At 39.2% G+C, this 17,543-nt stretch overlaps 1 protein-coding gene across 1 annotated transcript; it reads left to right on the top strand.

Moving 5' to 3' along the window:
- The first annotated feature begins 202 nt into the window (after nucleotides 1–202).
- LOC117445413 (cystathionine gamma-lyase-like) lies at nucleotides 203–17,330 on the top strand. The gene is made up of 12 exons (XM_034081087.2): nucleotides 203–493; nucleotides 2,253–2,334; nucleotides 2,506–2,601; nucleotides 2,783–2,892; nucleotides 3,315–3,449; nucleotides 3,585–3,642; nucleotides 3,891–3,968; nucleotides 7,368–7,520; nucleotides 8,226–8,347; nucleotides 8,888–8,940; nucleotides 9,322–9,460; nucleotides 16,032–17,330. Exons 1-12 carry the CDS (start codon nucleotides 308–310, stop codon nucleotides 16,047–16,049), a joined length of 1,230 nt encoding a protein of 409 aa, XP_033936978.1. The 5' UTR covers nucleotides 203–307; the 3' UTR covers nucleotides 16,050–17,330.
- Nucleotides 17,331–17,543: the final 213 nt, after the last annotated feature.

Raw genomic sequence — 17,543 nt, 5'->3', positions numbered from 1 at the left:
ACAAAGTTAAATACTAAATACAAAAGACACCGGTAGCCCCTCTTACTCAAGCAACAGGAAACGTTGCATCACTACAGGGCACACACAAGCACGCAAACAACGTTCTGCGTCATGTGTGTTGGACGCCCCTGCCGAACCACCAATCAGAGCCTTCCTGCGCTTGTTGATGAGCGTTGATTGGCTCACAGAGACGAGCCGTGCACGTCCACGTTTCCCCGATATACGTAAGGACTGTAAAGAACGGTGGCAATGCATAACCAGCCTCATTGCACTGTGGTAGCTTACACATTGAGAGGAGCGCGTTGCCATGGATAAAAACCACAAACCAGAAGAGCAGAGCGATTTGTTCGCCGGCTTTAGAGAGCCGTACAAATCCTTCGCCACTGATGCTATTCACGTCGGCCAGGAACCGGAGCAATGGAAATCAATGGCTGTAGTGCCGCCGATTTCCCTTTCTACCACATTCAAACAGTTCGGACCAGGAAACCACGCCGTAAGTAGCCCGTTATGTCTTGTTCCTCAAGGGGTGACGCTATGTTCCGGTGGTATGCACATGTAGGAAGCAGACCTTATTCAGCCTCATTCACGTGGACTTAAGAGGGCTATAACGGAACATGTTCATTTGTTGTTTTTTCAAATCAAATTAAAGTCATGTAACATTATGTATCTGAAGCTAAATATAATATACATATATCTGATAACATATACATATAGTTATCAGAATATATTTCAAGATATAGTCAGTATTGACTGAATCATTCTTTTGTCTATGGTGGATGGATAGATAGATAAAGTATTTCAATAATTCCAAACTGTACTATTCATCTTGACTGCATGTATTTCCCCTTCAGGCCATGTCTTGGAATCCAGACTAAAACTGGTCTGAGGGTTACACTCAAATTACTCATTCACTTCCAAATGCTCCCTGCAGTTCAGGTAGTAAGCTTTTTGCAAACAAGGTTAAAAAAAAAAGATTAAAAAGTAGGTAGTAGTCATGAATTGTTTTACATATTGCCATTCTGGATGTGCCATTGTTATTACATTCTCACACAAAAAGCACATAAAAAGGTGTTGAGAGCAGAGGTAATTTAGGCTTACTCATGTTTATTTTTTCACACTAAGTATTAAGGAAGGAATGAGTGCTGTTTAATGTTTCCCAGTTGTAAGGCTAATCTCGAAGCGTATAGAATTAACAGCTACATCGGCCTCCTCAATGAAATTGTCAAACTAAAATGAATACGCCTATACACCGCTTACGCTGATCTTCTGACCTCTCAACCTTGTTTTGTGGACCCTGGTATGTGCTCCCACAATATCCTCACTGAGCTCACAATGCCTCAATTCCACCACGTTTGGAAAATATATTTTACCTTTCAAAACGGCAGCTGCTGCTCTTTCAGAAATGGGTTGACTACTCTGACAGCAACAGTTGCATAAAGCTTATCCACTGTTTGCTTTACCACAGCCCCATGTATGACTCAACAACATCCAGACTTTATCATAGCCTGCTGTCTAACATATGCTTGGGAAAGTAGGGTGGAAAATAACAAATATTTGAATTCCCAATTTAATCTGTTCATTCTTTTCTTGATTCAATGTTTTGTCTGACATTTTATAATGTTCCCCAAGGCCTAAGCTGCGACCTCAAATGTCCTGTTTTGTTCACAAGTCAAAGATATTTCAGTTAACTGCCATAGAGGAATACAAAAAAAAAACGGGAAACATTCATATTTTTTTTAAGCTGGATTGACTGAAACAATTACTGAATTCCAAATGATCAAAATAGTTCACGTTTAATTTAGTAGTTGTCAAGTACCAACTCAAATCATTTTTGCAGCTCTGTTGAAAGTGAGTTGTTTTTTTCTCAGTTACCCTGGGGGTTCTCACAGTTTCAGCCTTGTATACACTCCCATCTTATTATTAAAGGATCCAACAATTGTAGACGCTGGCTGCAGGTGAAGGTGGCAAGCGCAAACAAGTTTGCAGGTTACGTTAAACCCTGTGAACCTAGCATCTAGACTCGGTCTAAAGTCAACGAAGATTCTATGATAGGTTGATTCCAGTGTTCTTTTCCTGCTGGGCTCAAATGTATTAAAGCACAACTAAGCAGAGGGGTCTTGAATTACCCTTACTTGTATTTTGACTGATTTTCTTCCAAAACACTGCTTTTTGTTGTTGTTTGAAACACAGTGCGCTATTACAAATGTTGATTTAGGTTACTATAATATCTTCTAATCATGTTTTTAATGTAGGGCTATGAATACAGCCGGAGTGGGAACCCTACAAGAGACTGTCTTGAGAAGGCTGTGGCTGCTGTGGATGGAGCCAAGTATTGTAAGTGATGCTATTATAACAGATGCCCACATAATCATGACATGCATATTTTACAAGAAGGAATGATTCAGCAAATTGTTGAATATGACTCAAACATTGATCATTATGTAAGAAATAGATTTTCCGCCTGTGATTCCTCTGACAAAAGAAGGATGTTTGGTCTCCCTGCAGGCATTGCTGTTGCCTCGGGGCTGGCAGCCACTGTCACCATCACTCACATGCTCAAGGTGGGAGATGGCATCCTCTGCATGGACGACGTGTACGGAGGTGAGGCACCACTCTGTTACTGATTACTGTGTAGAATAATATGATGCAACCATTTCCATATGCTACTAGAAGCCCACCATTTCCTCACACAATAGTTAACAGTGTAAAAGTGGAAGCATATTTTCTCCTGAGTTGGTTTTGAACCACACGCGGAATTTAAACTCTGTTTTTATTTTTCAAGGCACAAACCGCTACTTCCAAAAAATTGCTTCTCAAACTGGTACAGAGGTGTCTTTTGCCGACTTTACAAAGCCAGAGCTGCTGAAGGCCGCTCTCAAGCCCAACACCAAAGTAAGTCAAAGAATAATTCATTAATAAAGTGCACTTTGTCTCCTTGTAGCTTTCTTTGGTCTCTCTTCAAACTGTTTTTTATCACCCCGTCCTTTTTATAGCTGCTGCTTAAAGGCTTATTTTAATACAATGTCGTATATTTGGGTGTGTCATTTGGTGTTCGCCAATTTCAAAGCAGTCATTGTGAATCAGCACTTTGTGTTATAAGTCATTGCTAGGGCTGTATAATATTGTCTTTTCAATTGTTATTGCTATGAAAAATGTCGCAACAATGTTAAGTTGAGTGGTTAATGTCCAATAAAAATATGGTTTCAATGTATTGAACTCAACAAGTAATTTATATTTTAGAGGTATAGTGAAAGGGCAAAACTGAGCACCACCATTTTCCCACACCTTCCTAAACCTGCTGCTTCTTTCTGTAGCTGGTGTGGATTGAGACGCCCACCAATCCCACCATGAAGGTTGTGGACATCAAGGCCTGTTCTGATTTGGCCCATGAGTTCAACAAAGACATAGTGGTGGTTGTGGACAACACCTTTATGTCTGCCTACTTCCAGGTGAGAGTGATAGATGTACACTTCAGGCTCGATTAATTTCTAAACGGCAGTTTAATAGCTTCCGGCTATCAAATTAAAGGCTCATGTCGAAACAAGACCTTAATTAACCCATGTGATTGTCTTGTGTATTCTCAGCGCCCCCTGGCTTTCGGAGCGGATATCTGCATGTATTCAGCTACCAAATACATGAACGGTAGGTTCTGCACATTTACTTATTTCACTAGCATAAGATTTCTTTCCAATGTAATATAATCCAAATATGAAAAACACTAAAGTAATTCATCAGTCTGCATGGTTATGTTTCAAAATGAGGAATGAGTATGATCTGCAGTCAGTAGTTTTCACCGGCAAACAGCTAATTTGTAAAGGTTCTAGGACATGACAAGACTTTATCTACATTAATATCAAAGTAACATATTTTTCTTTCTTTTCATTTGAAAGGGCACAGTGACGTGGTAATGGGTCTGGCCTCAACAAACCGGGATGACCTGTTTGAGCGACTGAGTTATCTACAAAATGGTGAGTCGAAAGAACAACATAGAAAACTACTTAACCTGTAACCTGTTTTTACATAATGTCAGTTATACTGACAAAGGCGTGGCTTCCTTCCTTGTTTATCTATCAACTATACTATACGCCTTAAACAGACATGTTTGAACTAGTTTTCTTTCTTTTATATTACTTACAGTTTGAAGATTTGCTTGGCCTCCGATGGTTTGGATGGTATTAAGCGATGTGTTTGCTCAAAATAAAATAACAAACTTTTACATGTGCTACAAAGAAAAGAGTCCTTTACAATATTCAAAACAAATAATTTGGAGTAATGGTTAGTGGCTGATGAGTCCCCAGTGAAGAAAAGAAAAAGACAAGAGGGACAAGAAAACAGCGGAGAAGTAACGGGCAGAAACCCTCCTTTTTACGCAGCGGTCCAGACATAGACATCAAATGGCAAAACATACAGTGTGCAGTTACTTTGGCATTAGGGCAGGGATATCGAGATACTTTCCAAGGTTTGACATAATGAATTGTGCTACTTTTAAAGCAAGCAGCGATGTTTTCAAATCTGTAATCAGAAAGCTCCTCAAAAACGCTATCGAAGCAGTTCCTGCCGTTGCTACGTTAGTTCAAACAGTAACATCGGACTATTTTTCTTCGCGGATGCATGTCAATTTAAATCAATACATAAAACTATTTTTTAAATCAATAAAATCATTTTCTAAATCCATAAAAGCATTTCAATTAATATTGGGAGTCATAACGTTACTTTGTTGAGAATGTGGCCATGTAATAAGCGGGATAATGTGCTGCGACGCGGTCATTATGGGGAAAAGAACACCTTCATGCCTATCTAGATCCCTCCGCTTCGCGTCGGGCTCCTGATCAGCCTGTCGGTGTTCTTTTCCCCATAATGACCGCGTCGCAGCACATTATCCCTTACTTATTACATGGCTTAGTTGAATACTCGATTCTGATTGGTCAATTCAGAACACGTGACACGTTGTTAATACCGAACAGACAGACCGCTGTCAAGGACTTATTGACCGTTGTTAAGGACGCTCACATCTTCAGAAAGAAGTCCGGTCGATTTAACTGTATACAGTTGGGCCGAAAAGCAAACTGCATGCAGTTTGCTTTTCGAACTGGGACAAGAATAACAGCGGAGAAGTAACGGGGCAGAAACCCTCCTTTTTACGCAGCGGTCCAGACATAGACATCAAACGGCGACACATATTCACTTGCCAGTTACTTTGTCATTAGGGCAGGGATATCTAGATACTTTCCAAGGTTTGACATCATGAATTGTGCTACTTTTAAAGCAAGGAGCGATGTTTTCAAATCTGTAATCAAAAAGCTCCTCAAAAACGCAAGCAGGTCCTACCGTTGGCTTTTCAAACTGACAAGAGACGCTCTCACTGTTTTTCAAATGTAACAGTTTGAAAAGCAAGCAAACTGTCTGATTGTCTTTAGTTTTCCGCTGTCGTGTGATAGCAACATGGAGGATTTTAACATTCATTTTAATATATTTGGAGAGCACAGTAATTTGGAGTAATAGTTAGTGGCTGATGAGTCCCCAGTGAAGAAAAGAAAAAGACAAGAGGGACAAGAAAACAGCGGAGAAGTAACGGGCAGAAACCCTCCTTTTTACGCAGCGGTCCAGACATATACATCAAATGGCAAAACATACAGTGTGCAGTTACTTTGGCATCAGGGCAGGGATATCGAGATACTTTCCAAGGTTTGACATAATGAATTGTGCTACTTTTAAAGCAAGCAGCGATGTTTTCAAATCTGTAATCAGAAAGCTCCTCAAAAACGCTATCGAAGCAGTTCCTGCTGTTGCTACGTTAGTTCAAACAGTAACATCGGACTATTTTTCTTCGCGGATGCATGTCAATTTAAATCAATACATACAACTATTTTTTAAATCAATAAAATCATTTTCTAAATCCATAAAAGCATTTCAATTAATATTGGGAGTCATAACGTTACTTTGTTGAGAATGTGGCCATGTAATAAGCGGGATAATGTGCAGCGACTTGGTCATTATGGGGAAAAGAACACCTTCATGCCGATCTAGATCCCTCCGCTTCGCGTCGGGCTCCTGATCAGCCTGTCGGTGTTCTTTTCCCCATAATGACCGCGTCGCAGCACATTATCCCTTACTTACTGTGCTCTCCAAATATATTAAAATGAATGTTAAAATCCTCCATGTTGCTATCACACGCCAGCGGAAAACTAAAGACAAACAGACAGTTTGCTTGCTTTTCAAACTGTTACATTTGATAAACAGTGAGAGCGTCTCTTGTCAGTTTGAAAAGCCAACGGTAGGAACTGCTTGCGTTTTTGAGGAGCTTTTTGATTACAGATTTGAAAACATCGCTCCTTGCTTTAAAAGTAGCACAATTCATGATGTCAAACCTTGGAAAGTATCTAGATATCCCTGCCCTAATGACAAAGTAACTGGCAAGTGAATATGTGTCGCCGTTTGATGTCTATGTCTGGACCGCTGCGTAAAAAGGAGGGTTTGTGCCCCGTTACTTCTCCGCTGTTTTTCTTGTCCCAGTTCGAAAAGCAAACTGCATGCAGTTTGCTTTTCGGCCCAACTGTATACAGTTAAATCGACCGGACTTCTTTCTGAAGATGTGAGCGTCCTTAACAACGGTCAATAAGTCCTTGACAGCGGTCTGTCTGTTCGGTATTAACAACGTGTCACGTGTTCTGAATTGACCAATCAGAATCGAGTATTCAACTAAGCCATGTAATAAGCTAAAATAACAAACAACTTATGTATTATTTCTCTCTTGATAATGCTTATATAACTTAATAACTTAAAGTGTAATTATACGGTTAAAAACTGTTCCTCGACAGCGTCTTTCTAGCAGGTTGCCCATCACTGTCACTTTAGAGGAGGCGCCGTGGGAATTGTAGTCTTTTATAGTGCGTTGACTACAGACGTCAAAATTAGGTGGCCTTTCTTATCAAAACAAAATACTGGCTCTATTGACTTAACAATAGAAGAGTGCAATAAAGTCATTTAACAGAAAGTCTGCAAATACCTTCCAAAGTGATTTCTGGGCATCAAAGAAGAAGCCAAATGTTTAGTGACTCTGGTGTTACCACTTTTATATCTGAAAATGAAATGTAAATTCCGGGCACAGACCTCAGAAAGTTTTGGATTCATAAATGAAGCTCATATCCTGCTGTGCCACAGTATTTGGTGGACTGGTTATTTCAACCTGACCTACATTGATTCACTAAACAACCAACATATACCCCAGAGTATAATGTTCTGCACCAATTAAAAAAGCTCTTCAGAAGGAGGTATTGTTTATGCTTTTTGTTGTTTGCCTGATCTGGGTTTTGGGAAACTTTGTGACCTCATTTTCTCCCCACCCATTTGGTCATGCCATGGTTCAGCACTGGGATGTGTACCGTCTCCCTTTGACTGCTTCCTGTGTAACCGTGGACTGAAGACACTTCACCTGCGCATGGAGTGCCACTTTAAGAATGCCATGGCTGCTGCCAAGTTCCTGGAGGCAGATCCCAGGGTGGAGAAAGTCATTTTCCCAGGTAAACTGTCACTCTAATGTAGCAAACGAGTGTGAAATACAATTCTCCCACCAAACCGGATATTTGCAAAGGTGTTGTCGCTACCTAATTGTTTACTAGTGTATGTAGATATAAGACTTGTTGCTAAATCGTTACAAACTTGGGCACATGAGCAAATGCTCAATTTTTCTCATAAGCAACTCTGCTGACAAATATTAACATGTTTTGTCTTTTTTATGTAAGGATAATGGATTCTTCATCACCCCTACCTCTAATTGCTTTCTGATTGTCATACTAGCACAAAACACATACAAACCTTTGATTTTGGTATGTAAGGTTTGCTAATCATTCCTACCAGCTGGCTGCCCGATGTTATTAACGCATCGCCTCCCATTAACCCTTGCATTTTGGTGTTTTTTATCGTTTCCTTCTATGACCTCTACAACTACAACCTACATCTTCACCTGTAGCTGCTTGAATAGCAGTGTGAAACAAAGGAGGAGTAAACATTCAAGGGTTAGAACAAACTAGAAGAGCATGTTTAGAATAAATATGGTCTGTAACTCAAATTCAAAGAAGCTCTGAACTGCTTGCATGGATATTCAGAAATAACAATGCAAATGACCAGCGTGTTTAAACCCACAACACCAACTTTTTCCATATTTAAGTGAGGAAGAAACATCTTATGGGCATCACCTGACTGTTTTGAACTGTCCCTCTACATAGGCCTGCCCTCTCACCCCCAGCATGAAGTGGTGAAGAAACAATGCACCGGGTGTCCGGGGATGATCACCTTCTACATTAAGGGGAAACTGGAGCACGCCAGCGCCTTCCTCAGTAACCTCAAGGTCATTTGACAGTTCATTTTGGTATTCACTATCGGCTGCTCAGTTTTGTGTGTTGTAGAAAGGCAATACTGTGAAGTGACGTTTTCAAAATGACTTTCCCAGACTGGTGAAACAACATTTAAACCACAGCTATAAGGGTGCCTTAGCAAAACACTGAAGTCCTACTTGCAGATTTGTCCCTTAGCTGCTGAGGTGAAACAGTAATTACAATGTTTCACTCATAAAAGGGTGCTATAAACATGATGTTGCAATTTGCACATTTAAGGGCTGCCATAAAACTAACTGCATCTAAATAATGTTTTTGAGTACATCCCAAAAATATGTTCACCTTGGCCAAGTCCTCACTAAATGGATTGCTTAAACAGCATCTTAAAAATAATTAAATGTAAGGTAATCATCAGTCCTCAGCTCATGTTCTCACAGGAAGACAAGATTGAAGTGTGTAAAAAAAATATGACCATGGTGTTTGGTAACTTTCTGTAGTTGGTTACTTATCTTTTGTCTGACCTATGTTTTAATTCCTTCTTCTCCTCGTTTTAGTTGTTTGCCATAGCTGAGAGTCTTGGTGGATATGAAAGTTTAGCAGAACATCCGTAAGTATCTATAAAGAATTTTCCAAATAAACATTTCATACATATTTTTAAAATGTTTGGTATTTAACAGTACTAAAATGCAGACTGTGTTTCGAAAAGAAGTGACAGGAACCGCAATACAGTGAAAAACTTTACAAAACTGAAACTTTGAGCAACTGTAACCCAAGAAAGATGTAATGTTACTAGAGCACCACAAGGGGGCAGCAGATATCAAGGGAAATAATCCATAATCTATCTCTGTAACCGATTTTAATTTGGACACTTTATTTCCATTATAAAGTCTATGTCTGTGCTGTAATCCAATCTATAAAAAAACCTGGTTATCTTCCTGTTTATGGCTCATATCTATGCGACACTGTCTTCTCTTCTATCATAATTTAGGGCAATTATGACCCATGCATCAGTGCCAGAAAACGAGAGGACTGCCCTGGGGATCAGTGACACGCTCATCCGGCTCTCTGTGGGCCTGGAGAACGAGGCGGACATCATTCAAGACCTGGAGCAGGCCCTGGCTGCTGCTGTGAGTAACATCCAACACCAGAGTACCAGAAAGTCAATCATCCATTTCATCAGCCGTTAAAAGGATGGCGCCATAGTTGTGGGAGGGTTTTTATCATATTCTGCTTCCTAAATAAGTGATGCCACACTAACTTGTTCTTCAGATAATGAAAGCGAGAGCACATGTCTTTTGAGTTTGATACAGTGAAACCAAAGAACAGCCAAGATGATTAAGAAGTGTTTCGCTGTGAAAAAAAAGGCTTCTTGGTTTGAATAATGTGTTGAGGCCTTTTCCATAAAACTAATGAGGCAAAAAAATACCCATTTTCAAGGTGAGATGGGGCAATTTTTTACTTATTTATGTATGGCTTCTTCAAAGCATTAGGCTGTCATCACTTGGTCATGGTCTTTTCTGTGAACTGATGAAAAAAAACAGACGTCAGAGGGTCAATGATTGACAAGAGTGAACTGTTGAGTTGCTTCATCTTCCACTGCTACTGATAAAAAAAACATGTGCTTACACCCACCAGATAACCTAAATATGTTTACTTAACATCACATCAAGTCATTCTGTGGTATTTTAGAAATGTTGGTCCATTCATAAAGTAGGAAAATCTAACGGAATAGAAAATACTTCTGAAGCTTCTTTATTTAAAAACATAATGAAACACGTTGCAACAATAATAATAATAAGAGGTTTCACAAAACACCTGGCATATTTCGATTTCTGGGACACTAACATTCAGTTAATTCTCATCACTTGTAAGAACTGGATTAAGACTGTAAGCAGAGGAAAACTCAGAGCATTATGGGTACTGCAATTTCAAAAACATATAGCACGATTATCTAACAAATAGGACAGATAATAAAAATGGAAATCAAAAAAACCTTTAATATCAACCTTTTTTCCTCAATTATTTTTGACATTAAGGCAAACAGTCCTACAAGAGATGGCATGATGATGGCAGGCAGTGTTAAGGGTCTTGTCTCAGGGAGGGGGGGCTCATGGTGTCAGAAGGCCTGTTCCATACATAAATTAATTTCTATAAAAAAATCGAATTGCTTTCAAGCAATGTATTTGCAAATGTTGCCACCAGAAAATTTCGCAAAAAATGTATGGGTATTTGATGAACCACTTTCTCTTTACTTAACCAAATCTCACTTCCTACACTGAGCTTTATGGTGTGAATGCTGTGAAAGAGATCTAGTTGCCACACGTGTGGTATGTAAATGATTAACAAGGCTAAATGCACCCCTTACAAGTACAAGGTTATATCTAATCTCAGAGCTCTGTGGGCAAACACAATAATAACATATAATTGCTGGTGCATTACATTTGAAAGGAAATGGACATATTTCAAGAAAACATTTACTGGACTATCTAATTTCGAACATCTAAGAAACTGCTACTTAAAAAAACCTCTATTTGACCCGTGTAGTGCAGAATAGGCCACGTCTGTTAAAATAAAGACAGATCAGGCCTGGAGAAGAAAGGGGCAATTATCTTGGGGATATTTAGGGAGAGCCAGGACAGGAAGAGTTGCAGACCAGGATTGAGTTAGGTATGCAGTGGTTGCATACTGTGAACTTTGTCGAGGGCTGTGGTGTATTCATCCATCCCAAGTCACTCCTTATGTTCCCCTCTGAAAGTGTTATATCTTCAAAAAATGCATGTAGTCGACAATATTTTATTTGTTGAAAAATACCAAAGTATTTCTACTTTGTAGGCCAACAGATGGGTTATCAGAAGTACTCCAATGTGGCCAAAATCCATTCCCACATTTATGGCTCAGTTTTAGCATTTCTCCATGTACCGGTACATTTGGCCCTCAGATCTCTAGAGCCAGTTCAGACATCTGCATTTTTATCACTTTCTTTCCACTCGATGAATGGTGTTTACATTTGAGGTTTTATTGTACCTCTGTCTTTATTTCTGTCCTGGTAGCTGAGCTTTCATTAAATTCACAGTATGAGATAATTTGTTTTGTGTTTTTGTACTGTATCCATAGATGCATAAAGAGAAACCTTTTATTGGATTTAAACTTCATTAAACAAGCTCTATTGTGCTGCTTTTAGAGCGATAACAACTGACTGGCTGCATTACTATTAAATGTAAGTTTACTAAAACCTTTTTTTTCACCGTCATGCAGCCGTATCCTGCATGGCGGGCTGCACCTCCTCTCCAGGATTCAGATAATGTCTCAGAATCGCTTTGCTGATCATCCGCAGCAAATGGAAATTAAATGGAGACAAATATCTCCTAATGACGGTGTGGTTCGGGGTAAAAGGCACCTCTGATGGGTGAATCGTTTAATTGTGTGAGACGGCAGGTCAGATTGGGACAGGCGGTTACATATCCGGTCAATCACCCTCATCCCAGGGTTAGTTTTCAATGACAAACTTTGCTGTTGGTTAACCATTTTGAGCTCTACCAAAGGTCAATGCCATTTGTAGCATTATTGCTGTGAAATGCTGGGTCTGTGGTGTTTTATTGACATGTTTTCTCTGGGGTGGGCCCCTCAGTTAATCTGCGTTTGACTTGTCTTTATCGGAGACGCTTTAGCATACTGACTCAGCACTTCAAGCGTAAAGAGGATAATTGACTGTCTTTTTGTTTTTCTTCAAGAAAGTGTTTGTCATTTCTGCAAAAAAAATGTAGGTTTTTAAAAAAAATGTTTTTAATATATTAATTTGACAGGGACAGTGCACATTGATTGACATTTCTGTAAATGCGCCAGAGTTAGCCAACAGGCTATTTTTTTTGTTTGTAGTCCCTTGACAGATGTTGAAAGTCATCCTAAAAACAAAAATTCATTTCAAATGACAGGTAAATACAATCAGTAAAACAACGTTCAACAGAGATGCTTATATTATGATAAAAGCATATATAAAAACTAAACTAAAATACATATTCACAAAGCAGACAGATAGCAACAGGTCAAGGCACATGTACAAACGGAGCGTTGACCTGATTGTGCAGATTGTGTCAGTGTTGACAGCTGACTTTCCACTAACCATGTTTTTAAGTTAGATTTAAATAAACTGCAGATGTTTTGTTCTCTAATCTTTACTGGGATTGAGTTCCACTGTTGTGCAGCTTTAAAAGAAAAAGAAGATTGGCTGAATGAACTCTTCCTTAATGGAACAACGCAGTCTCCTCTTGTTGCAGCTCTTGTTGACCTGGTTACAGGTGTGCGTATGGTGATAAAATGTCTGAGCGGAGGTGAGGTAAGGCCGTGTATTATGTTGTACATGAGGCAAGCATTTGCATATCTCATTACATTTTCCCAGCTCAACAAGTTATATTTTGTGAGTATTGGGCAATGATGAGAATAAACTGATTTCTTATCTACTATTTTAAGTGTTTGTTTGTATAATGATTCCAGGGGTTTAAGAGTGGTTGTACAGGCATGTGACCAGGGGCCTCATTTATAACGCCATGCGTAGGATTCACGTGGGAAGGTTGCTTACGTAGTAGAAATCCAAAAAATAGGTACAGAAATGTTCCGACATTTTCCGATTCACCAAACATTGCGCACCAGCGAGGAAAGTGCGTACAGCACTTCCTACGCCGGTTTCCCTTTATAAATCACAACCGACTCGAAATGCGGTGCAGCTTTTGCGGGCTTCACGTAACGCCCATATTTGCCTATAAATAGTCAAAGAAACGCCCATTCATTCATTTTGACTGACTGCATGAAGAAGATCGCAGGAAATGACGACAGAACAGCTAAAAAAGACATCTCACACCGTGTCAGATTCTGGTTATGTTGGGGAGGTGGAGATAAATCATATTGTTTGGTGGATGCCGTTTGAACCAGAGTAGCAGCATGGAGGTCGGATCGTCACCAAAATAAATAAATAAATGGCCCGAAAAAGGTTAATGACAAAAACAATACACATAGCCTTCCTCAGGCAGTGTGTTTGTACCGGGGACAGGAGACCCCCCCTTGATGAGAGACTGTAAGAAGTGATCGGGGAATCCCTCCGGAGTGGAGTCATGACGACTGGATCTGAATTATGTTTTTGTATTTGGTGGTTTGTGTTCCAGCTGTCGATCAGCTGTGCGCAGCGTCTCCACTGCAGCCTGTGCGTCTCACCCCCCCCCCGCAGCAACCCTATATCCACCAGTTAAAGGAAATACAAATGTGTTGTGTTATATTAGCTGTACAATTTACCACATATGGTGTTCTTAGCTTCCATACCTCCTGTGTTTTACGAGCGACTTCTCAAGTCTTGGCAAACGGCATAAAACACGATTAAACGTGATAGTATATAAAACCATGCTCATACAACCTATAGAAATGCAAAACGGCGTCAGTTTAGACGTAATTCTGTCCTCCTGCTTACCGCATCATTTGAGAAAACATTTCATAACATTAACACAACATATTCGAGGTGGTTTTCAATAACATATCCGTATTTATTTATTTATTTATCCAAGTTATGTTTTTGTGTGCACTGAGGAGTCTTAAACAGGCGTGCGTTAAATCATTTTAAGATTGGCTTTAATCAATGTTTGAAAATGAATTCTTCATATATGATAAATGAGAGGTAACATTTTATTTATGGTATTATTTCTCTCCATTATTCCTTCTGCCATTATTCCTGTCACAGTTTCTCGTCTCTCCCGTTTTTGTGCTTAGTGCGTACGCATGGGTTAGACTAGAGTTTGCGTGGAGGACCGCACATTTTCCCGCCAAGTTAGTATTTTATAAATCGCAAACATTGCGTAGAAACTGGCGTACGCCATCTTTTGAGCGTATATCCCTTTTATAAATGATGGCCCAGGTTGTTAAGCAGTAGGTGATATGAGATAGAACCATAGAGTGCATGTACATCAGAGCCGCCTCTGTTGACATGCAGTTCCTGGTAAACCTCAAATTGAACAGACTGAATTTGACCCCGTTGCAAACCTTTTTCACCTGAGCCTTAAAATTGAGTCTTGAATCAATTAAGACCCCCAGGTATTTGTACTGTGAGACCACCTGTAGCCTCTCCCCGGACACAAACACATCTGGCTCAACGCAGGAGGACTTGGTTTTGGTGAAGAACATACATACAGTTTTACTGACATTTAGTTGCAGACAGCATTGCTCCAACCAAGCTGTTGCATGAACCATCTTGTTCGTCAGTTCATTAGCCACTTGTGTCAGACTACCTCCGTGAACATAACTTACAGTATCATCGGCATACATTTGGATGTTTGTGTCAGGACATATCGATGGTAAGTCGTTTATATACAATGAAAATAACAATGGACCCAGAATTTACCCTTGTGGGACACCCGTGGACAGCTGGAGGTTAGATGATTGATTATTCTGTACTTTGACATACTGAGAACGGTTGAACAAATATGATTCTATCCATTTAAGTGTTAGTATGGAGAAGTTAATGCTGGATAGCTTAGATATGAGTTTGTTGTGATTAACAGTGTCAAAGGCCTTCTTTAAGTCGAGAAACACTGCTCCTACAACACCACCTTTATCCATTTTGGATTTGATTTGTTCTGTGAAGAAACAGTTGGCTGTATCTGTAGAGTATTTGGCCCTAAAGCCAAATTGCATTGGATGCAGAGAAAAAGCACTGTTATTCAGATGGTTCATAATTTGTTCAGCTACAAGTTTTTCAACGACTTTTGATACTGTAGGAAGGATACTAATTGGCCTGTAGTTATTGGTGGACATTGGGTCTCCACCTTTAAAGATTGGGATAACTACAGGCGGCTTCCAGACATTTGGAAACATTCCTTGACGGAAAGAGAGGTTGATGATATTGGCAATAGGATGAGAAAGAGTTGTACTGAGGTCTTTGAGCATAGCTGCATCCATACCAAATATATCCTTTGCTTTAGATGGTTTAAGGGATTTAATTACTCTTTTAACTTCTGCTTCAGTTGTGTTTCTTAAGCTGAAAGCTGGCTCCATTGTATCAATTTGACAATTACTTGTGCAGTCAGGAGAAAAGCACTGTGCAATGTTGGCAACAGAATCAATAAAATAGTGATTTAAAACTTCAGCTACATCGCCTGGAGTGTTTATAAGCTTCCCATTTACTTTAAGTTCAAACTGATTTCTTTCCCTATGTTGATGACCAGTTAATGTTTTTAACTGGTCCCAGATCAGTTTCGAATTACCTCTGGTCTTGTCTATTATAGTTAAAAAGAAATCTGCCTTAGCTTTCCTTAGTTTCTTTAAAACTTTATTCCTAAGCATAGTAAAATGACTTCTGTCATGGCTTAATTTAGTTTTGATTGCAGTTTTTAAGACTAGATCACGTTCTTTCATTAGTCTGAAAATATCCTCATTTATCCAAGGGACAGTGTGTTTGTTATTTCTATGCTTGATTTTGCATTTGAAGTTGTTAATAGTCCTCTCTAACGTTTTTGAGAACATTTTACTGTCTTCTTCATGGTCTATTCCAGGCAAAAATATCTTCCCATTTAATCTGTTCAACAGCATTTGTAAAGGTCTCATATTTGTTTTTGGGGATTCCACAAGAACTGGAACCTCTTGTCTGTTTGCTGCTTACTGGCTGTACAGATTATTGATTTCACTGGTCTTTCTTTTTCTTTTCCGGTTGTCTTTTAATAGCATCCAAAGAAGAAGTGAAATGTCTTCAGGGATCCTCGAGGTTGAAATCAGTCAGTCGAGATGAAGACCTGAAATATCAAATCATCGCAGATCAACGCTTGCAGAGATTCAACATCAGGGAACAAGTTGTGCCATCTGTGAATAATTAACTCAATTTCTACCAGTGAATTGTTTAAATGCCTCTTTCTAGAACATCAGTTTTAATCTTGTTTACCTTATGCTGAGTTTGCTTTGTTTCCTTGTTTTTGCTATTCAGTCAAAAGTGTTTAGTATGACTTTCTGCAGGAAAACACCATTTTCTTTAAAAGAAAAGGTCTGCAATGCTTGATGAAGGTGCTATTTTGTAAGGAACACAAACGTTTTGAAAAAATAAGAAAGGTTCAATGAATTCTTCTGGTGAAAACTTAAAAAGCCTTTAATCGAATGTCTCTTAGACCCCACCTAGAAGCACAAACAGCTTTCATCAGAGTGTTTACAGCTTAAAAGACATTTCTATTTTTAGAATTTGACCATGAAAAAGCCTAATGATTGAAGGCTTTTTAACATTTTGCCCAAAGAGTGCCATCGACCTTCTTTTTCTTTTTGAAAACTAGTTTCTGTATAATCTCGCTGTAAACGTTGTGTTCAGTAAAAGATTACATTTAGACAATAATAATATCTTATTAGACTAAGCGAAGCCAATGCCCCCATCTATTGTTGAAAAGTCAGACAGATTTTCTTTAATATTATATATAATATAGCTCAAATATTTAAGGTTCTTCAAAACCATTAAAAGCCCCAAAAGAAAAACTTGGATAAAAGTGTGTACATTTGATTCCAGAATATTGATATGATTGATATTATGCTTAATGTAGAGTCTTCCTTGTAAAGACGAGAGTAGTCCTATTACTCATGTTTGAGACTAATCAGGCTATTAGCCAATACATTAGGTATGTTTGGTAAGCATATGCCTTATTTGGAACATCATTTCCCAGCAATGATGATGTTGAAGGTTTTCATAGTAACAACTGAAGGCTGCTAAAGGAGTATTCCTCCTAATGTTCCTGATGAATAATTATAACTGAAACGGTAGATGAGTGCCCTTGAACTCAAGTCAACGTGTTTAGGCTAATGAACAAAGCAACATTTCACCCCCCAAGGGCAGAACATGCGTATTTCACTCAGCCACTTCCACCTTCTGCTCTCCTGTAGTCAAATGTTGCATCACTGCTCAAGTATTCACCTCATTTGGAACAGACCACTCACAATCAATGTCATGTATGTAACTGACAAATCCATTAAAATCTGTTTGCAGTAGAAGTCTCTGCGTCTCTCACTTCCTCTCAACCATTCCATTTACAAACTCAAAGCAGTGTTATTGTGAGTTCAGCATCAGTAATCGTAGACAGTCGATAAGCCACGTCTAATTTAGTCCAGGATAGTGATGGGCTGCACACTGCGGGGTCTTGGATTATGGATCAACAGAGCAAGTTGTCGTACTAATGACCCCGACTATCAATAACATTTCCACCA

This window comes from Pseudochaenichthys georgianus, chromosome 4 (genome assembly GCF_902827115.2).
Source record: "Pseudochaenichthys georgianus chromosome 4, fPseGeo1.2, whole genome shotgun sequence".
Lineage (NCBI taxonomy): Eukaryota > Metazoa > Chordata > Actinopteri > Perciformes > Channichthyidae > Pseudochaenichthys > Pseudochaenichthys georgianus.
This window is presented reverse-complemented; position numbering and strand designations above follow the sequence as displayed.